Raw genomic sequence first — 21,978 nt, 5'->3', positions numbered from 1 at the left:
TGGAAACATTGGCGGGCGGCGTTGGGCTTGGTGTTCTTCCCATCGCTTCCCGTGAAGCCAGCCCCGCGCTGAAACCCCGCGGCAGCCTCCCCCGCCCCGCCCGGCCCCGTCCCGGGGCGGCTCCCTTGGCTCGGCACCGCTCGGTCCCGCCTGCCCGGAGCGCTGGGCTTTCCGCGCCGCCCGCCCGCCGCACCGCAGCCCCATGTCCGCGCTCCCCGCCGGCGCCGACATCAAGCGGGCTCTGGAGAACAGCCCCGAGACCAACATTGAGGATGAGCTGCCCGACGGGCCACCGCAGCCGCGGCCCAAGAACTACCTGCTCCTCAGCATCCTCTCCTGCTTCTGTCCCGCCTATCCCATCAACATCGTCGCCTTCGTGTTCGCCGTCATGGTGAGTAGCACCTCCAGCTTGGGCTCCGAGGGGCGACCGCCGGCCCCCCGCGCCCCCAGCCCCGGCAGGGAAAGGGGCATCCAGCTGCCTCTGGGCCGCTTGTCCCGGGAGCCTGCGGACACTGGGTGAGGCAGCGAGCCCGGGAACACCAGCAGGCGCGGGCAGGGGGTCCACCGAGCTATCCCAGAAGCAATGGAAAACGTGGAGTGGAAGGCAGTTTCCAACAAGTTTTCAGTATCTGGCTATCAGGTGGCAGGTTTATTCCATTTAATGGGGTTTGTTATATCAACTAAGTCTCACGCTGAACTGGACACAGACAGTATCTGTGGGAAAGTGTCAGCTGGAGAACAGAAATCAGATTTGGTGTCTGCTTTAGCTAATCAAATATAATAGGAGTGCTTTTTTTCCAGTAAACAGGTTCTTTGATACTATTTACTAGAATAATACAGGCAATTATAATGATTGTGGGTTGTTGGCAATTGCCCATGTAAATTGAGTATCAAAACACTAAGAGAACAGTCTTACTCCTACAATTTGTAATTGATACACATTGTCCTTAATAACCCAGAAATCCCGGTAACTTCCAAAGGATTGTTGGAACAGAAACTCCTTCTCTGAGTTAAAAGTTGCAGAGTCAGATCCAGAGTTTTCCAGTCATACACATGATCAGTGTTATCAGTAATACTGCAATGTATTTCTGTTGTTTAGGAGCTGAAAAAGGTTTAAAACATGTTCTGTATTTTCATCCTTTTCTCTGACAGCCAAGCTGAGAAGGTAAGTAAAAATGTAGTTATTTCTTTTTGCAATTAAGTATAAGAATAGCTAACTATGTCTAAAGTATCCCCAAACACACTCTCGTAAAACTAGTAAACTAGTAAGATTGATGAGAAATCACATTGCTGAAGTTTGAAAACTACAACTCCAAAACCATTGTTCAAGTCTTTTTCTTGCAGTTAAGTATTAGCTGTCTTTTTTTTTTTTCCTTCTGTGTTTATTTTCTTTGTTGTTACCTTAACTATACAATCTCTTTTCATTATTTTGGGAAGATTTGGCTCTGCTAGTACTCAGCATGCTTTCTGTCCATGGACACTGAGGGTGCTATATAAAGTACTGAGAGCTGATGATCTGGGGCTGCGAGCGTCTGTTCGCTCTGACAGTGCTTTCATCAAGGTACTGGGGCTGTACAGAAGTTAACTGTCAAGGACAGAATTTGGCCTCTAAAGATTTTTGCACCCCATATGGAGAAATCTCCACCCACAGCCTCATTGAAGTTCAGGAAGGCTTTTGGACTCAGGCATCAGTAACTGTTACCAGGGGATATGTAGGAACCAGGGTGGGAAGAGCACTTCCTGAATGCTGAACAGCCTGTGCAGGTCTCAGCTGCCCACTTCCTTACAGGGGGAAACAAAAACCAGACCAATAACTTCCCCTGTGAACAGCTTCTGTTTCAACAGCATCCCACCTAAAACGTCTCCTTTTCCATAAAAATAACACATCCAACTTCTTTTCCACAGCTTGACCCCCCTGCCTTTCCAAGCTGCAACCTGTAACCACTGCATTATCCTCAGCTGCAAGTTCTGCATTTTAGCCTGTGCTGGTTTTATTTCCACTTCCGCTGGGATCGGCATCCTCCCTCCCTTTCTCAGCTGGAGTTGCTAAGGGTTAACACTGAGATACAAGAGTGGGTTATTTGCTTTTCTTACAGAAGATACCTTTACAGTCTGCAGAGCTTGCTGGAGATCTTGGGTCAGATTTAAAGACCCCTACAAGTGGATTCTCTACAAATTTCCACTTCTTAAAATGGACCTAAAAGTCCTATTGGCTTCTAGAGGGGGCATGGTTCAGCACCCTGTGTACCTGTGTCATGTCCTCCTTAACTGTTCTAAATTCAGACAATGTTTTCACTCTAAAAGTAGAGTCTGGGCTCTAACACACCCGCAAAATAAATGACAGATTTGTCTTCAGTCTCTTCTGTCTCTTCTGCTGCCCCATTTACAACTCCAGCACTGGTTTCCTCACTTCCTTCTCACCTTTGAAGGCTCAAACCTCACCATTACAGATCTTAGCTCCTTTATTTTTAGAATAAACCTTTTGCAAGTTCTCCTTATTGCAATAATAACCTTTCCTTGTTCCTTACCTGTCTGTTTCTCATGGCAGGGGTCAGAGGAAAGCTGGTAGAATGGACATTAATGGCATCAGGGTGTTGCTATATTGGCATTACAGGAGCCCTCCTCCAATAAGCCATTTGGCCACTTGCAGGGGTGACCATTGCTCGGCATTTTTGGCAAATGGAGTTCTGTTTTCCCTAGGAGTCCTGGCTGTAGGATCACTGTTCCCAACACCCTTCTGCAGTCCCAGCCAGATGCCATCAGTTCTGCTCCTTGTTACTTCCAGCAGCTGGATCATTGCTGAGCAGCTGTGTCATGCTGCTGAGCCATCAGTTGGCTCACTCAGCCCCAGGGATGCCTTGCTCAGATTTGCCCTGTTCTTTCTCATACAGGTGTAACCACAGGCATCAGGGTGTGGAGGCAGGTACCAAGTCAGGAGACTTAATGTGGCACAGGAGATTTCTCTGGTGTGAGGCTGGGGGTAGGCACTGTGCCATTGAGCTCTTTGGCTCCTTATCTGCAGTGGTGAACCCAAAGAGCTCCCAGTGAGCTGCCAGTTGTGTCTGAGACCTGGCTTGGGTGGACTGGCTGTGTCTGGCTCATGGGATCAGAGCCAGAGGGAGGCTGTGGAATAACTCTGGGAAATGAATTGGGTATTTTCAATGCCAGCACTGAGGTCTGACAGTTGAACACATTTTTTTGGCCTTTCTCAGTACCCCCCCTTCAGCTGTCTTTATTTCAAAGATCTCTATGTCAGACTAGTCCTGTAATTCCATAGGGCCTTACATTTGTAGCGACCTCCAAACAGTCTCTCCAAAGCTATTTCTCACTGATTTTTGCTCCAAACTCCCTCTTTCTGTTGACACATTTCTGTTTAATCATTTCCATGCTTCAAACAACATATGTGGTCAAGCTGTGACAATGTTGGCTCATCTGCCTCTGATAGTAACAAGTTCTTTGTCTGCATTTGTTGCTGTTGGATTCAGTCTGTATATGGGTTTCCCTAAGCAGAGACAACAAAATAGAGGGTGGTGGAAGTTGTGGGGACAGGAAAGGATGGACCTTGTTTTCTAAGGGAGTCACCTCTTCTAACTGGTATTCTAACGAGCCATGGGCATCGTGTTGGCTGTGGCCAGGTCAGTGACCAGCAGAGTAACCAGTGTTTCTGTAGTTAGAAAGTTTACTTGCAGAGTTTATTATTTATACATCCCTCATTAGGTAACTTGCAGATACCTGGATATCTAACACCATATTGGTCAGCCTGTGCCCACTTTAGGAATATTAAACAACATATTTAATTTTCAAGAACATTAAACAACAGGGCTCAGCAGCTGCTGTTAAGGCATTTTTGCATTTTGCCCTTGCCTTTGCAAACTGCTAAGTTTTTGTTTTTCCTCTACAACACTCTGTAGAACAAACTCCCCTTTCATGTGTCCTGCTCAGCACTTGCCTGTTCTGAATTTCTCCCCAAGTCCCCCCTTTTCTTTGTGTTTCCCTGTGCACTGCTCCTACAAGTGAGGAGTCACCCTGAATCAGCAGGTCTCATTCTTCCTTAGGTCTGAACTAGAGAGTGTCTCCTTTCCAGGCACAGTCAAATAAGGTTCACCCAGCCTGGCTTATAGAGCCTAGAAAAGGCTGATCAGAGAACCTCAGTCTGGTCTGCCCAGATACGTAAGACATGTAGAGGAAGATTTCTGAAGTAACTCAGTGTTCTTTCTGTTTTCACCATGATCAGTGCTCTGAGAGGGTGGAACAGAAAATACACATTAAAAGGGATTAATATTTTATAGCTAACTCAGCACACTTCTGTTCACATGAGGTCAAGTCACTTTATTGTTGAAATGAGAATGTTTTATAAATAGATGTATGTGAACCTGGTGAAGTCACTGAGATTACTCAATTAAATAAACAGCTGCAGAACTGTGGCTTTAATTTATGTTATGTTATGACTTCATAGCAAGCAAGGTAGCAGAAACCTGAGCAATCATATGGTGTTAGGTTGGAAAGGGCTGAAATTTGTTTTAAAAGTCAGACAGACCAAATGTCTCATACAGATGCTGTGTTCTCAATATATTGCCCAGCTCTTGGAAATAAATAGACGTAACATTTAAGGCTTTAACAGTTGATGTTATGTCTGTCTAATGTTGAAAACTGGAAGCTTGACCAGGAGCCCTTTGAAGCAGATAGAAGTAATGGATTTCAAAAAGCTTTGCATCAGACCCCAACCACTCCCTCAAACCTCTTACTTTTTATTGAATCCTATTTAAGTTATTTTGTTTAATTTAAACCTTTTCATACAGAAACTTTGGTCTCCTTCCTGTATCTCCCAAATCCTACTCTTTATCATTAATGCTGTTTTCGTCCTCTTCATCATGGATTTGTATTAAAATGACATTATTTATTAAAGTCTGCATGGTGAATTATTTATGCAGTACCTGCAGAAATCACATGGACATTTTCCAAACATCCTAAATACGTCAGTAAAATGGCCCAGACCTGCAAGCTGGTGCTGTGAGGTCTTGCTTACAACTCTGTCTCAGTTTTGAGACCACAAGCCTGGAGAATTGAGTTGATCTGTAGATGCCATGCAAGGGGAGTCCTTTGATAAGAGGGGAGCACAAAGTCCAGGGCTGAGGTGTCTGTCGTGCTTCTCTGTGTGGTTGTTGGCAGAGACAGAAGGAGGTCAGTCTGCTCAAGGCCAAGCCAAGCCATGTTTGTTCTCATAATCCTTTTAATGACTTCCCAAACATACTTTGAAAAAGCTCTTCTGCAGCCAGGACTGCTGGGGACAGTGGAGTAGCTTAGGTGAGAGGACTGTGCCAGCCCCCCCTTTGTATCAGGATCAGGGGTGACACTGTCCTGTTTGACCATGTGCTCGTGTCCATCTCTCATTTCCATCTCTTCCCTCTTTCCCCATTATGTGCTCTCCACCACCAGTCAACCTCAAAGAAATCTGACAGCAGAGCAGAGGTATTAGTGATATTCTTTGGGGACATAAACTAGGGAAATGTTTAGGCATGTGGGCTTCCAGGAATGGAAGAAATGTATCAGTGCTCTCTTTAAGGACGTGAGTGCATCAGCATCTCAGCCTTTTGTAGACACCAGAGAATAAGTACCTGCACTTATCCTTGAGATGCAATTCTAGGAATACAGGCTGTGTTGCTTTGGGACTGTCTGGACTGATGCTCCTGCAGTGCTGACACCAAGAGTGCACCCAGACCATTAGCTATGTGTGCTCGCTAATCAACACAACACAGGCATCATGTCCCTCATTGCTTTTCTGCTTGGGAGAAATGGCTCTACAGCAATGCTTGGCATGCTCTTAACTTCATCCCTTTCCTGCTCTCCACAGTTCCAGCTCTTCATTCTGTTGTTCTGTGTTTGCTGCAAAAAGTGATTTATACCTGGAGAACTTTCATAATAGCACTTGGTGATACCTCATGCAGTCGTTTTCTAGAGACAGTCTGAATTCTTTAGCCCAGAGAACAGTTCATTTGGTCAGGTCCCCATATTTCTCCCCCTACTCTTCCCATTTCTCTGATACTTCCTGAAATATATACAAGATACTAAAAACCATGTTATGACTAATCCGATTCCCTGAGGACGTATACTAAGTTCGATAGTGCAATCTGATCAAGAAATCTGGACTCAGTGTTATGGTTTATGAACTCAAACCCTCAGGATTTTACAAAACAATTCTTAGGAATAACGCCCATTAAAAAATGCTTTGATAGCATCTCATTCTTGGGAAAAAAATTACTACAAACTGTGTTTAGACTTGTGCACTACAGTACTTCAGTGTCATTCACTGAACCTTTTTCTTTAAAAATGGTTTGGTTAAACCGAAAATTAATTCAGAAAATCCTACAGTCTGTCTCACAAAAGCCTAGAAGGTTAGAGTGGTCCTACCACAAACTGCAATCCCAGCATGTAATGAATGTAAAGGATCTGCTAAGTCACGGGTGGGTATAGAGAAACTCGAGTCTCTGAGGTAATATGAGTATATCTGATGCACACCTCGGGATGGATATAATAATAAGTGTCTTCCAGAAATGAAAAGGAACACAATTTCTAGCCTATAAGGATGGCACTCCGATGTTTTGTTCAGGTGACCTGTATTTCTTCAGTTTGTATTTTTCCCACCACTAGCAAACTTACCTATTAATTCTTCAAACTTTGTTTGGAAAAGTAGAAGATTGGAAAAATAGGAAATTAGTATGCTTTTTTAAGTTTTGCTAAGACTTTCTCTAAAAATACAGCCTATTTATGCTCTTTTTTATGTTTATAGTCCTATAAAGCATAAGAATTTATCTCACTACTGGTGAAGTGGCCAACTAACAATTCATATATACTACAAAACTATTTCCAAAGATTAAAGCCACTGGTTTATGCAAGTGGGTGGAGGTTGGTTTGACAGGTTTTATGCTGGTGTGCATCATATGAACAAAGCCTCACCACTGGAAAAAACAAAAAAGAGGTGTAGCTTCAAGGAAAGGTACTGAAAATGAGCGGAACAGAACACTCGACTCCCTGCTTACCTTGGCAGCGGACACTGATTTGTTCTGTTAGTTCAGAGCTGTCATGCTGCTTTGCCAACAGGTTTCTGTTTTAAAGGAAGAACTGTGAATTCCCTGTTTCCCCTCTGCAGGCTCTGAACAGTTACAACCAAGGGGACGTAGAAGGCTCCAAGAGGCTGGGTCGCAATGCGCTCTGGGTGGCGGTGGCCTCCATCATCATTGGCCTCGTCATCATTGGCATCTACTGCGTGGTTCAATTCACAACGGTGAGCAAATGCTCTCACAGCCCTATGTGCAGGGACTCTAGAACAAGACACTATGGGATTGACACAACTACCTCTTTTTATCTGTTTAGGGATGCGTGTATGCTTTCCAAAAGGATTTTTTCATATTTTATGGTTTTGAAAAATCTGTTGTCTGTGGTTAAACACAAGTGACCCTCCCAGCAGCAGGGGGTTTTCTAGAAACTCTTGCAGCTCCAATACGTTTTTCCAATTTTGGCCAGTTGCTTTTTTGGTTTTTCTCCTCCTCAGCTTTACCATCTTTCAGACCAAGTGACCTGAGATCTTTAAATTTCAGGTAACAGAGTCCCCAGGTGCTAATTTTCGGTCTCACAATCTGGCCAACCGATCCTTTAACTCTGCAAGGAGGAGACAACAGTCAATTACTCTTCTACGGTTTGACAGTAAAACAGGTGACCAGAACTATATCAAAAGTGACCACAAATGTCATTCTGACTTGGGTCTCTGTGGGGTAAGGACCTTCACTCTCTGTGCTGTGTTATTGTTCTGCCTTCATACACCTGCAATAATAGAAATTAAACTCAACAAATGAATCTCCGTAACACAGGGGTTGCCCAGATGGATTACTGGAAAAGAGGATGAAAGTAATTGAGGGTATTGATAATCTTTCTTAAGGTCGTGGAACAATATGTTCTTTTCTGCACAGTATTGTGTGCTTCCCATTACAATATCCAATTTATATGAATCAATTATTGGCTGGTTCGGTTGGAGGGCATTTCAGTGCATTGTACCAACTTTTGCATAAACTATAAACAGAGAACACCTCATTTATCACTGAAATGAAGACATCTCCAGGGAGTGGAATGGAGTAGCTGGTTAAATGTGTACAGCATTCTCATACAAAATTTGAAGTGCAACATACTGAGCTGCAGGGAAGTCACTGGACATGGGGTCCCACTCTGCGGGATAATATTGGATGGTGCCACAGACTCTGAGGCTTCCTGTGTATTCATTAGTTTTCTCTGCATTTTGCAAGCATGAGTCTCTCTCTGGTTTAGCTTGTGTTCAGCTCATTCAGTCCTCACAGATTTAAACCCAAGTCCCTTCAGGCTAGGGGTGCCAAGTTTTGTAATTGACAGCAGCAGTAAATTCCTCTGTTTGCCTCCACCACCTTACTCGTAATTTCTCAGGCAAGGAGACCAAACTCAGTATTTTTTTCAAAGTAGGGGAGAGAAGGGCAGTGTAAGGAGTGGCAGACAGCACTGGCCTGAAGCATTCACAGTGACCAAGCAGTAGTAAATCAGTATAATACAACTTTGTTTCGAGGATTTTTTTAATTGGTTTTGGTTCTGGGGGTTGTTTTTGAAGAGAAAACTCTCTGTTGGGTGGAAGCAGCCAGGTGCCTGAGAACCCTCAGCTGGGGTATTAATTTCTGTAAATAGGTTCCACAGACCTTTCTTGGCCAAATGGTACCATGAGTTTTGTGAGGATTCAGGGTTTACTGGATTCACTCTGTTCTCTGCTTTTTCAGCCTCTTTACTGCTCCTCTTCTCCCTCTCACTTGTCACCCTCTAAAAAGTCTTAGCTTCTAAGAAAGGATTTGATGGCAACAACAATCTTTTGATATGAAAATGAGTCAACAGAAGCACCCAACTGGTCTTTCCACTCTCCATGCTTACCTGAGGCCCCTTTGTTGCCTTACTCCTGGCATTTTTACTTTATACTAAATTGTCTTAGTCTGACGTGCCACTGGTGTGAATAGCTTTGCACACTCTATTCAGTTATCTCACACCCATTTGGGCCTTGCTCATGATTATTTACTAACAGCCACTTTGTGTCTGCTGAAGTGAGGTGATTGTAAATTAATTTTATGCTAACTTTAATATATGTTTCAGTATTAGTAAGGTAGCACAAAATAGCCTTAATACAATAATATGGCAGATTTATTTGATTACCATTTAGCACAGATTTAATGTTTCCATGACCTACACATGCATTTTTCCTGGCAGTTAGACTTCAGCAATATGTATAAAAAGCTTGACCATTCCAAGATTGATTCCTGTGTACTTTAACCACTTGTAATTAATCCGATGCCACAGTACCCAGTTCTTCCTGCTGACATTCCTTGTGGCTTCTTTCAGTCTTCAAAGGGTAACAAGTCTCACTGCAAATTACCACTGGGAGATACTGCTGCCATTGTCAAAGATGTACTGAGAACTTGAGTTCTCTTCCACAACATCCAGCCTCTGGAAAGGAACAAAAGTGAGACATCCAAGTCAGGCTGGCAGGAGGGAATCTCTATCAATTGTTACACAACTTTTCTTCTTGGTACAGGAACTTGAGTCGGGCTCAGCTGGCTCTGAAGCCTCCTTCAAAACAACTCCACATGCCTCAGCCAGGAGAAAAATATCGAGTCAGGTGTGCTGAGGGTAGAAATGGCAGAAGTTGCATAGAGAGGAAGAGCAGGAAATTCATGCTTTGAGCAAACAATGATTTTATACCACCAATAACAATCTCAAATGTACCCCCAATAACAGTGGCAGACTTGGGAAGAGGAAAACCCTTTCACTTTTCAGAAAACCCCTACTTCCAAGTGTCCTCATGTGCCTTCCTTGGTTTGTTCAGTCACAGAACAACAGTAGCACAGGAGTAACAGCAGCCAACACCTAAGTCAGCAGGGAAGAAACAGCCTTGACTTCTCATTTTGAAGATTTACTCAGAGCTAAGTCAGCTCAGGGCTTCTCCTGCTGCCTTGGAGAGCCTCATTTGTCTTGAACACTGGCATGTTATCTTTAGCAAACAAAATATAAAGTGATACATATATATATATCCTGGAACAGGGCCCACCAATACTTGGGAACCATCTACGTCCTGCAGTCATGCCCCTAAATGTAGGCAAGGGGAAGCCATCGCATCACTGGAGTTGACAGCCCAACAATAAAACTTGTATGTCTTGATCAGTGTAAAGTGGTGTGTTTCTCATTGTGCTGAGGACTCTTGAGTGCAGAGCTGTGGTGTGTGTGTAAAATCAGGGCTGTGCCTCATTCCACACTGGACCAAATTTATTCTAACTCTTTCCCATTCACTTTTATCCTCTCCTGTCAGCTTCCCCTGTGCCTCTGGCTTGCCAGTCCTGAGCTGAGTTACATTTCCAGGGTTTGCTCACGTGTAACTTTAGCTGGTATTTGTGTCACCACAGTCCGGCCCTGCATATATGCCTCAGGCATGTTGTCCATCAAGAACTGCAGTGAGAAATGGGACATATTTGCCTTCCCTGGGGAGACACCCCTGTGAACTGGAGCAGTGCAGGGCTGTGTGCCACAGCCTGTGTGTGCCATACCCTGTTTTCTCCCACGCAGTGCCACTGTTCTCATGCTCCTTCATGGAGCCTCTTAGCAACCTTTCCACACACTTGCACAGACTTGGAGTCAGCCTTCCCACCTATAAGCATTTTGTTCAGCAAAAGATTGTAATTTTGTCAGTCTGTGAGGGCTCTCAAGTAATTTCCAATCTGTGTTTTCAGAGCAGTCTCAACATTTTTGAAGCAGATCCCAAATTCTGTTTTGTTTTGGGTTTTGCTGACATGAGACACCCTCGGATTACATTTGAGTTCTGCTGGCGGGTTTAGGGAAACATAAGCCTGGGCTGGATCCTCCTTACTTAAGTGAAGGAGATCCTAAGTATCCCAAACCCTTTTCTGAACTGGATCTAAACATGTCATCTTCTACTTCATGCTGCCATGTGAGTAGTTCAGAACAATATTCAGCTCCTTACAGCACATACTTTCAGACCATCTCTAGTGTCTGAGTGACACTTTACAATGCTGTTCAGGGCTAAGCTAGAGCTCACATGAGTTTTGCCACCCAGCTGAGCCACAAGGCATTTTACATACAGCCCACGTCTTCTGTGTTCCTCTCTTGTGGATCTCTGCAGTCTGGACAAGTAGGAGTGAGCCAAGTAGAAATGTGGAGGATGAGTGAGGTGTTAGAGAGAAGTAAAAATTTCAGTGGACTGAGACAGCAACAGTTTTGGTCTGAGGAAGGGTAGCCAAAATGCTGTGGTTTTGGAATTTTATGCGAATCATTATGATATTTTAATGCTTTCGTAGAGGAGCCTGAACTTCTGATCCCTTCTTTATTCTCACTTGATTTAGAGCTTTGCTCCAGGGAAGCCACAGAAATGCTACATGTCAGCATGACTTCCAAGGAACACAAAGCCAGCCAGGCTGTGTGGAAAGCACCAGCTTGCACTGCTCAGAACCAGAAGGGTCTTAAATCAAGCACAGGTGTGGTAATGCAGCACTGATAATTCTGGGTAGAAGGAAAAGGAGTAAGTGTTTAGAGACTGTGCACCAGGGACAGATGTACACATACAGTTTCCTCACTGACTTAGAAATAATTCTTCAGGAGGAAAAGGCATGCAAGATTATTTTTAATATCTCTTCTGTCCTGAGGTTCTCAGAAGCCTTTGCAGGCATTTCACTTAGTGACTGCCTCTCTTTCAGAGACAGAATAAGCTGAAGACCAGCATGAGGACAGCCTCCAGATCTTTACGTTGGCCATCCTGTCCTCTGCACCTTACCATAAAAATGAACCAGTCAGGGTCTTGTGCTGCAGGGATTGACCTGCCAGTAAGGGATGGAGCTCCAAGCCTGAAGTCAGGGCATTCCTGGTTTTTTACCCACATTAATTGTTGGTGTCCACCCAGCCAGGGAGCTCAAACTGCTGCTTTTCTATTGGTAAAGGCACATACTGATTATTTCCTTGATCCTTACCTCATTTTACTGGACTTGTGAAAACATAGGAGCCTAAAGTCCTCTACCTGTCTCTCAAAGAGTTCCCTCAGCTGGGAGGCTGAGCAGTGGCACACATGTGCAGGTGCACAGACAATGTGGCTACATCAGCCTCACTTCCTTAGCAAATCACATGAAAAATCCTGGTCCAGCTGTTTCATCTGTGCACAGAGGAGATGTTCCTACAATGGATTCTGCCCAGTCCAAGAGACAATCAGAAAAGGCATTAATGCTGTCTGCAGGATATATTTACTGTGTAGTGCCTCAGGTCCTACGCCCCTCCTTGAGGAGCTGCTAGAATATAGCTGCTTGATGGAGGAGATACCTCAGACTCCAGCAGAACCCAGAATTCAAGGATAGGTCAGGGCACCCATAGGTGTTGTCTGAGACCTTTCCCCTACACAAGAATTTGAGGGAACTTCTCAGATCCTTCCTCTCCTAATGCAGATGCACAAGACAGGTTTTCCAGTCCTTTTAAAGTATGTCGTGAATTACTGTTGAATTTACCAAGTTCTCTACTGCTGGAGTGTTGTTCTTCTCTGACTGCTTTATGTACCACTCCAAGAAAGTAGAGATGCTGTTGACCTCATGAAGCTTTGTCAAATAAGAGCCCATTTCCTGGCAATGAAAGGCCCTAGCTTGCATTGATTCAGGTAACCCAGTTTAAAAATTAAGTTTGGATTGACAGATGACCAATGCCATTAGAAACTCAGCTCTTTGATTCGAAACTGTATTGAGCTCCTAATCTAGAGGGATGTTTGTTAAGAGGACAAGTGCCACTAATGTGGCATAACGTATCCATTAGATCTGTAAAATTAATAATTTAACTCACAGGGCAAACTCTGTCTTCTCCTCCTTTAAATGCACATGTTTCTGTGTCCTTGCAGAATGCTATCTGAAGACCAGGACTGCACTTGGAGGATATCAACATGTAAACCTCTGGAGGAGGAAAACGAAGAGATGGAAACCATTCCAGACTGTTAGCTCTGACCCTACAAGTCTGCAGAGGCATGTTGGTGGCAAATGAACCAATAGCCCAATTAGTTAATCAGCATGGCGTGACCAGGTTTCCAAAATTATTTATTTATAAGACATCTCAGTACAAAGCCGTGTTTTCTCTTTCACCCTAATGTATAATGAGATCTTGCCCTTAAAAAAATCCCTTTTCTTTCTCATTTCCATGGAATGTATGCTGGATCCATGATGTTCCCTGGCTGACCCCAGCCAAACAAAGCCAATGTATCCAGACTGTCTATAGCGCACAGTGTAAGATCTGATGCACAGCCCACTGAAGCTAGTAGGAGAACACCTGTTACTTCTGGTAGATTTTGGATCAGGCCATTAAGGATTTTTTCATTACTTTAAAATAGTCTGAACATGACACAACTGTAACCATGGGTTTGTGATTTTATCCTGCTCTGTGATTTTATAATGCTGTGGGTGCACTCTGACTCAGCAGCTGCTTTCTTTTGTCATCCTCAGCTTTTAGAACTTTACCTTGGATTTTTAACCACCTGGGACCGATTTCAATCACTTTATTATTAAGAGAGACTCTTCTTCCATAGCATCCATGTTTTTCTTAATGGTTTCTTTTTGCTTTGTTGTCTTTCATTGTTGCACTCCCTTGACTTAGCTCCAGTCCTGCTTTAAATTTGTACTGATCATATTCTCCTCTTTAAACTTCACATATGTAAAAAGTTCCTATTTTTTTTATCTGACAAAATATCTTTTTAAACAGATGTCCTTCATCCCTTTGTTGTTGTGCTTCTAGCAAGGCACATAGTTTCACTGTGTTCTGCATTGCTCATATGGGTTTTGTTTAGTTCATCCTCTCATCTCTATGACTGGTCTGTGTATCCCTGCAGTTAGAGATGGGCAGACTTTTGCACTTTTTCCTAGTTACAGACACACTTCCTGATCCTAAGACACTACTCAGTGAGCAGCCTCAGGTTCCAGAATTGATGGCCTCTAAACTACTTCAGTTTCTTGATACCTTAAGAAAATTTAGCACGGGACAGCTGTTTTTATTAGCTGGAAACTGTTTCATAGAATACAATTGTTTTGTCACACAAATATTTCATGTTAAAAGGAGTAAGCTCTGGTGAGCATTAAGACGTGGCTGCATCCTCAGCAGTTGTTGCTCTGTTTGCTTTATTACCACACCTTCAAGAGAACTGTGCCAACTTCCACTCCCTCTCCCTGCACTAACATCAACCTGGAGCAACTGCCCAGAAATCCAGGGAATTCTGCAGGTGCAGGTGAGAGAAGAATCATCTGCCAGGAGTTCAACTACCTATTAAAAAAAAAATCCTCCCAGAAACCTTTACCTGTTAAAGCATATGCCTGGAAGTAGCATGTATTTTCTGTGCCTTGATATTATATTTTCAATGTGCTTTTTCGCTTTCCTTCCGGCCAAATTTTGTTTTTCATTGAAGTCAGTGAAGCACTGCTTCTCCTTAATTACTGCAGTATTAAACTTCACAAACACTAGTGAAGTCAGTTGATTTATTAAACATTTACACTGATCAGATTTGTTCACACAGGAATCTTGCCACTGATTTTGATGATCCCAAGAACTGGCTGTTCTGTGAACTCCTCTTTGGTTTTTGAATACTATTTTAATGGTCTGATATGTCTTGTGGGACTTTAGTAGCTTGCCTTATTATCAGATATGTTAGAAATGTCACTGACAAGTGGAATAAAATTACTTTTAATTCATGTCCATTCTGGTATGTGGGAAGTGTCTTTCCTTAGTTTTGTTGGCTCTTCTACTTGAAAGAGTAATATCCCTTTTTCTAATCCCTTGGACAGTTTCAGAATAAAGTGAATCACAGCAAAAGGAGGTTTCCAGAGTTATGTGAACACCAGAGGACAGGGATAGGCAACTCAAAGTATTTTTTTAAACTGCCCAACAAGGGCTGACATCAATAGGAGTTAGACACCTGACTTGTTCAGAGGCTTTTGAAAACCATAGTGGAAATCTAACTAGCATTTTGTTCCTCATAAATATCTTTTAAGTCTCGCTCTTAATATAATTGAGAATTGAGCCATTGTACCTTCAGTGCTTCTGAAGATAAATGTTGCTACCTTACAGTGCTATTGATTGGTATAAAAATAAAGGCTTTATATTAAACCACTTAATGTGACAGAGAGGGGAGAATGCAGTGATTCCTCTAATGTCCTTACTGCTTCTGTGTCATAGGTAACCTTATTTTTGCTTTACTAATGTATTGGTATTGGTTCTCTTCATTTATTTATGTTTACATAAATTTTCAATCATGTTTGGGAAGTGCAGCTTGTGCTGGAAAGGGGTATGGTCCTTGTACAACCACATCATTTTGCTGTAGGTGTGACAGACACATCCAAAGCAGGCAGCAAACACAGGGAGCCTAAATGACATTTTAGTGCCCAAATCAGCAAGGCCCTGGTGACAGCAGTGGGTATGGAAGGCAGAATGCAGGTGTCTGACTGAGGAATTTGTACCTGCTCCATATTTTGAGGGGCATGTATAAAAATTTTATTATCTTTGAAAGGCTCTGGAAATTACCTGTTCTTCATTGTCATGCATCTAAATTTGGATTTGGTCCATTATTCTGCAGTGGACCTACCTTTTTTTGGTAGGAAAAAACCCCTGTTATATATACATGTACTGAATGATGTTATTTGATGAAACAGAGGGAGGTGGGAAGCGGTAAAATGTGTTTCAACTCAGCATCTGTGTCCTGGGTGCATGAACAGAGTCTTCCTTCTGCAAAGCTGCTTCAGGCTTCCATTTTTTGGACGCAGTGTCCCTGCATGCTGAAGGCACCAACTAATGCCTCAAGTCCAGTTCTCTTTTCTTTCCTGCACATATTATAGGCAGAGACAGATGGCAACTTGAAATTGCTGGCCTCAGCTCCTGGATCATGCTGGCACCTTTGACTTCTTACAAGGCAGCCGCATTCTGCAAAACAGCCCAGTGCGTGTATCTTGATATGTAACCCTAGAAGAGGCTTCTAAATATAAGTGGGAGTTCTTTGCTGCTGTGTGAAGGGGGTCAGCCAGACACTCAACACATGGTGGAAGTTTCATCAGATTGCACAGCAAAAAAAAAAGAATTTAGAGGACAATATGAAATTAAATTCTTGGCATGCCTCCCTGCAGGGGCACCCAGGGGTTTACAGCTTTCACCTGAAGACCAGCACTGGCTCTTCAATTTATGTGGTTGCAACCACGATCCATGAGTGGTGAGGCTCCACAAGCTGTTGCTTTTGTACCTCTATCTTTGGAAATGTGCTCACAGTGTATTCTGCCTCTCAGCCTGGAAATAGGTTATATCTGGTTGCTACCACAGTGTCCATCACTTTCAGCATCTGTTTAAGTGTTTCTGCTGAAACAGTGTGCAAACATTTCTCTCTAGGCTCATTTCCTCCCCTGGGCCCTAACTTGGTCTGCCAGTTATTTAACATGGATTTGTCGGTGATTGAATCACAGACCCAGACCGGCAGGGGATCTGAATTGTTTATTTAAAGGAGTGAGTCGGTTTAATACATTTTTCTAAGGCACAGTATTTCCTTATATGGCGTGACCTACCCCGTGTTGCCACATCAGCAACACACTTTCTCAATGTCCTTTTATGGGGTGGTCACTTACTGTTCACCCGTCCGTCAGCTCCCGGCAGGCTCCTCTCCATAGGGGTCTGCTGTGTGACACCACCTCCCCCCCAAGGGTCCAGTGGAGACAAGCCTCTCTGTGCCGCCATGTGCTTCTTCGTTCTGCCATGTGCCTCTGCAGGCAGGTTTTACAGCTCACAACTCAATTCTACCTTATAATTCCCCATAGGATTTTATTACTGATTTGCCTCAGAAGGGGGAAGATGGAGTTATCTCCCCCATTGTTTTTACTTTGTGTGATTGTGTGTGCACACACACAAGAGGATTTGAAGGATTGAATTCCCAAATATAAAGAAAGTCACTGGATTGATGGGGGCCAAGCTGGCTACAAGCATCCTGGTTACCTGACAGCTGTTCAGGAGCCTTTGTGGATGGGGTTGTTTCCTGGAAGGAAGAGTCCATATCACCAAACCTTGAATCCTACCGTGGCTTTGTAGGAGACACCTCCAGGCAAGGCTGGAGCCCTCAGGGCTGTGCAGGGCTGCTGCCTGACCCCCAGCTTTCTGAGACTGATCCCTCAGTCTCCACAGGCAGCACCTTCAGGCTCAAAAACTATCTAAATGTTGGTTTCCTCTTACCATTCTCCTACCTCCAACCTCATTTTTAATTAGCAGGTCTTGGTAGGTGTGCAGTGTTAGAGCAGAGAAGGGATGCAGTGGTGTTTGAAGGATTTCTTATGTGCACTCCCAGCTTTCCATTTCCCAAGCACAACGGTATTACTGAGTTCCTACTGGCTCTGTGGCTCACATGCATGAATGTAGAGACACAGGGATGCCTTCAGTAATAATAAGCCGATGGCAATGAGTTAAGAAGGGTCCTTGCGTAGAGTTCCACAGAAAGCAGTTTATTGCTACAACTTGTGAAGGTTTCTAGAGGCAAATGACTCCAAGCACGTGACAGCTCAGGCTTAAGTACAGGGGTGTGGCTAACACCAGGAGCCAACTGGGGAAGCAGAACTGGGTTACATTACCATAACCGAACATGGCATTCTGGGGAGAGGCTTCTTTCCCTCACCATAACCGCTAAGTCTTGGGCACCACAGACTGTCTTATAGGAGAAAGGTTCACAAAAGATGTCTGGACTTCAGGCGGCTCTCTTGAAAGCTGTTTATTGCATAGGCAAAGTTACAGCATTTCTGGGAGTGGGTATCCAGAGCCAGCCCTACAGCTATCAGCTACAGCTTGTAGGCATACCTGAAGCCACATTCTGTTCAAGTTACAAAGCATTATCTACTTTTCTTTGCTGAGTATCTTAATACATAACAACCAATAAGCACCATACACAATACCTTTACATTTGCCTATAGCCTATCATAGCTACTACCATTACCATATTATAGTCATTCTTATCCAATCACAAGAGTAAGTTACAATTTAAGCTTACAACGGAAAATTCTCAGACCTCTCTTCCTCTTGCTACATCAACATTTCTTGTTTGCCTGTGATAGCTCTCTTTTTGGTAAAAACATGTTTTCTATTTACTTATGCTCTTCTTGAGACTTATTTACTTGGTGAAAAACATGTCTTTGGTTTTAGTCACATACCTTTGTCCTAAACATAAAAATCTCCTTCCAACTCATCTCCAACCTTTGCCTTCTCAGTTATTCAGTGCTCAGTGTTTCAGCAAAACATCTTTTACTCTATACCAAAACTTGCTTTCATTTCTATCTCATCCTCAGTTTCTACATTCATATCTGAATGAATATATCTGTGATAATACACCTGTGAAACTTTCTTACCAAACTTTCATCCTTTCCAACACTGTCTTACCAAGAGCTCTCTCTGTGCCCTGTGCCACAGGCTAATCAGCTACCACACAATGGCATGTTCTGCACGCACAGCAGGACAAGTGTCCCTGAAATGGAAGTGAGCCTCTGAGGAGGCTGCCTGACTTCCTCTGCAGCACTCCCTGGCAGTGTGGCAAAGTGGCCTAAATTCAGAAGTGACCTAAAAGGAGGAGGGGGCCTGGAAATAGATCACCCAGCCAGTGTAAAGATGGAAAAACAAATTTGGGACCCTCTCCTAGTTTTTTCTGTTAAAGGAATTTCCCCCCATACTGTTGCTAGGGAAACAAATGGCCAGATACTTAAGAAGAACAAAAGACCTGGCTGCTCTTTTTTGTTTCACCTGGGTGTGTGGTCAGTCAGTGTCGACATCCAGAGAGAGAGGAAGCTGCTTTTCCTTCTGTTGGGGTCCCTCCCCTGCCATGGAGCCCTGGGAGAGGGGCCCTGGGGAGGAGACATGGGGTCTCCTGGCCCCTGGTCAGCCTTGTTCCCCATTGGTTGGTTTGGGTTCCCTGAAAACGCCAAGGACCCTTGGGTCCCGTGACTGCGGACTTCCTGAGCTGAGGCCCGGCCATGCGGCTGGAGAAAATAAACATCTCTGAAACATCTACCATGAATCTGTCCATATCTACTTCGCTTTCCATGGGACTCCTGGTTTGAAATATACTTGTTGCAGTAAGCCCCGCTGCGACACCTTCGGCTGCTTTTCTTTCTGCTGGAGAAACACCAGGATCCCAAGCCGCCTTCCCTGCCCCGCTCGGAGCTGGGCCATGGCTGCCCTGCCCCGCCACTGCTTCGAGCTTTCATTATGTTGTAGCCCTGCTCACCCTGCCTGCCCAGACCTCCGGGGGGTTCTCCATTTGGGTACACCTCATCTGCCATCTGGGATTTGTGCTTGTCCCTGCCGTTCCAGCCTGCCGTTTCAGTTTGCTGTTCCTGAGGATCCAGCCAGACACCGGGATCAGCTGCCCAGGGGTTTGTGAAGCCTTTGTTCCATCCCTCCCCGGGATCCCGGGGCACCGGTGCCGCGTGCTCCCCGAGCTCGCTCCGGAGCGCCCCCTGCAGCCGCGGGGGAACCATCGCACCTGCCCTGCTCACCGGGAGCCGCCAGCGCCCCTGCCGGCTGCGAGCGGAACTGCACCCGAGGGGAAAGGGCCCGACAGCCGAGAAGGCTGGGACTGGGTTTGTGATTGTTTGCTGTTACTGCCATAGTTATTGTTGTTTGTTTGACTGGTTATACACATATAGATATATAATAGTAAAGAACTGTTATTCCTATTTTTCCACATCTTTGCCTGAAAGCCCTGTGATTTCAAAATTATAATAACTCGGAGGGAAGAGGGTTGCATCTGCCATTCCAAGGGAGGCTTCTGCCTTCCTTAGCAGACACCTGTCTTTCAAACCAAGACAGACCCCAAGGTAGAATGGAAGACTATAGTAAGAAATTTACCCAGAGGGTTTCTGCAGTTAAATTTATCCTGTCTTGAACTCCAAGGTAAGTTCTGTTCTGCTCCCACCCAGCTCACAAGCTGCAAGAAGTACTTGCTCATGTGATTTATGGTATGTCTGAATCTGATCTACCAGCTCATGTCTGAGGATGGCTCTTCTGGGTTTGTCATCTCTCACTGCAGGGCTCAGGCTGCTTCCACTTCACTTACAATGACTTCTCTTTGGCTAAATAAGCTTGTATCATGTCAAGGGAAAAAACTTTGCCAAATATCAATGGATTCTTCACGACTTTGAACTGCACAGCCTGAAGCTTAAGGGCACCGCATTTCTTTTTTGACACCCACTCTGAGGTAAGAAGGGAAACTCCACTGAAAGTAAACTATACAGACCAAAGCAGGCTGTGTGGTCATAGTGAGCCGTGGCAGCCTCATGTTCACATTTCAACCAGCAGTCAACGGGGGCTTAATTGCCTTTTGATTTTAATCAAACAAAAAGAGAGAAAATGCATATAGTGAAAATGAGAGATTCTGGCCTAGAGCAGTGTTTGGTTAGTGTCATCCCTGACTTCCGCACCTGAAAAGCTTTTAAGGTCACTCCTTACCCCTGTTGTAATGCTAGATTTAGTTTAGCAAGCTGCAGCTTTCATGAGAGCTCAGTGGAGCTGCTTAGGGCAGTGCGACCATTGTTGCACTCCCATAGTCCATTTCAGATGGCTCCGTGGTTTTGCTCTGGCCAGCTATCAGCCTTACAACCAGTGATGGCAAAGGAGGTGAGAAGGCTCTCCCCATGAGGGTTTCAGAGGACTTTTAATCACATCTTGTGCACTGGCCCCCAGAGGCAGAGACAGGGGAGATTGGGGGGGAGGGAGGGGGCGGGGTTTTTTGTCAGGGGCTCAGGGGCAGTACATGGGCGGAGTTGGGGCACAGGAACCAATAGGGAGAGCCCAGGGGAGTGGCCAGGGCTAGGGGCAAGGGAACGTGGGGTGGGAACAATGTGAAAGGCATTTAATGAATGAATCAGTGGGAAATACACCACCACATACCTCATCTAATCCAAGACATGCATTCCCCTAATACAGGTCTCTCCTGACCTCAGAGCTATCCTGTTTGGTCCTTACTCTTGTTATAAATAAAATATGTAATTCGTGCTATTATATATAAAACTGAAATGTAATTAGGCCCTACAGAGACCGAGTTTCTAAATCCCTGCACCAGCCTGGCTGAGAGAAAAATTTCACAAAACTAAAAGTATTTCTTTCACAATAAGTGAGGATTCCACCTAGGTGAGGTTGGATCTTATCACTGGGACATTTGCACCATGACGACTTGATCACCACACTCTGATATCTACATCGCATCTGATAAGGAATCGGACATTCTGGGAACTAAAAATAACTGTTCCAGGAACCAGAGATGGCCCATCCATCAGCAGAAATGACCCACTCATCACCCAATTCATCAGACCCAGGAAAGGCTTTGTGCAGGCCAACTCTGGGACAAGAAAACTTCATGAATATGAGAAGAATAGAATTAATTTGGACTCTGCCCAAAAACTGTATAAGAAGGGACCAGCCAAAGCAGCATTCGTGAACTTGGGAGGTCTGATGTAGAGATCAGATCTATGCATGTTCACCCAGCTCCGATCCCGGGCTCGGTGCTGTTTTTCTCGATCGTGGCGTTTGAAACTGATATTTCGGTCGCATAATAAATGTCATTTCTTTATTAATTTTGCTTGGGAAATTATGTTTATAATACTCTCTTTTGAAGTGAGTCACCTGATGGAGAGGGACGGTAAGTGATATCTCCAAGGGGGTAGAGTCACTCAGTAGCAAAGATGTCACTTCACTTGACCCCTCAGCCTGTACAGCACCAAAAGTGCTCTGTAATGATTCTCAGAACTTTGACCAGCCCTGCTAAGTCTCATCGTTTTAAGAGCCAAGAACCAAACTGCCTTATAATTAACTTCTGACTTAGAAGATTTAATAGTCATGCCAGGTCTAGTTCATGTTTACTAAAGAACGTAGCTGTGAGTGAGGGAAAAAGGA

General features: G+C 44.3%; 1 protein-coding gene across 2 annotated transcripts; it reads left to right on the top strand.

The window, feature by feature from the left end:
- The first annotated feature begins 177 nt into the window (after window positions 1-177).
- Window positions 178-17,190, top strand: TMEM233 (transmembrane protein 233). 2 transcript variants are annotated; one of them, XM_082293726.1, is made up of 4 exons: window positions 178-391; window positions 7,148-7,282; window positions 7,596-7,769; window positions 12,938-17,190. In XM_082293726.1, the coding sequence occupies exons 1-4, from the start codon at window positions 203-205 to the stop codon at window positions 12,947-12,949; spliced, it is 510 nt and encodes a 169-aa protein (XP_082149852.1). In that variant the 5' UTR covers window positions 178-202; the 3' UTR covers window positions 12,950-17,190. The 2 variants fall into 2 exon arrangements, with proteins under 2 accessions (XP_082149852.1, XP_082149853.1); XM_082293727.1 differs by lacking the exon at window positions 7,596-7,769.
- Window positions 17,191-21,978: the final 4,788 nt, after the last annotated feature.

Source organism: Coloeus monedula (genome assembly GCF_965178545.1).
Source record: "Coloeus monedula genome assembly, chromosome: 18".
In the NCBI taxonomy this organism is placed as follows: domain Eukaryota; kingdom Metazoa; phylum Chordata; class Aves; order Passeriformes; family Corvidae; genus Coloeus; species Coloeus monedula.
The sequence above is the reverse complement of the archived record's forward strand: the minus strand, read 5'-3'. Positions and strand labels throughout refer to the sequence as shown.

Coding starts and splice junctions, on each gene's coding strand:
- TMEM233 (XM_082293726.1), top strand. CDS start 203: ATGTCCGCGCTCCCCGCCGGCGCCGACATCAAGCGGGCTCTGGAGAAC. Junction 392..7,147: donor CCTTCGTGTTCGCCGTCATG/GTGAGTAGCACC, acceptor TCCCCTCTGCAG/GCTCTGAACAGTTACAACCA. Junction 7,283..7,595: donor GCGTGGTTCAATTCACAACG/GTGAGCAAATGC, acceptor TTTAAATTTCAG/GTAACAGAGTCCCCAGGTGC.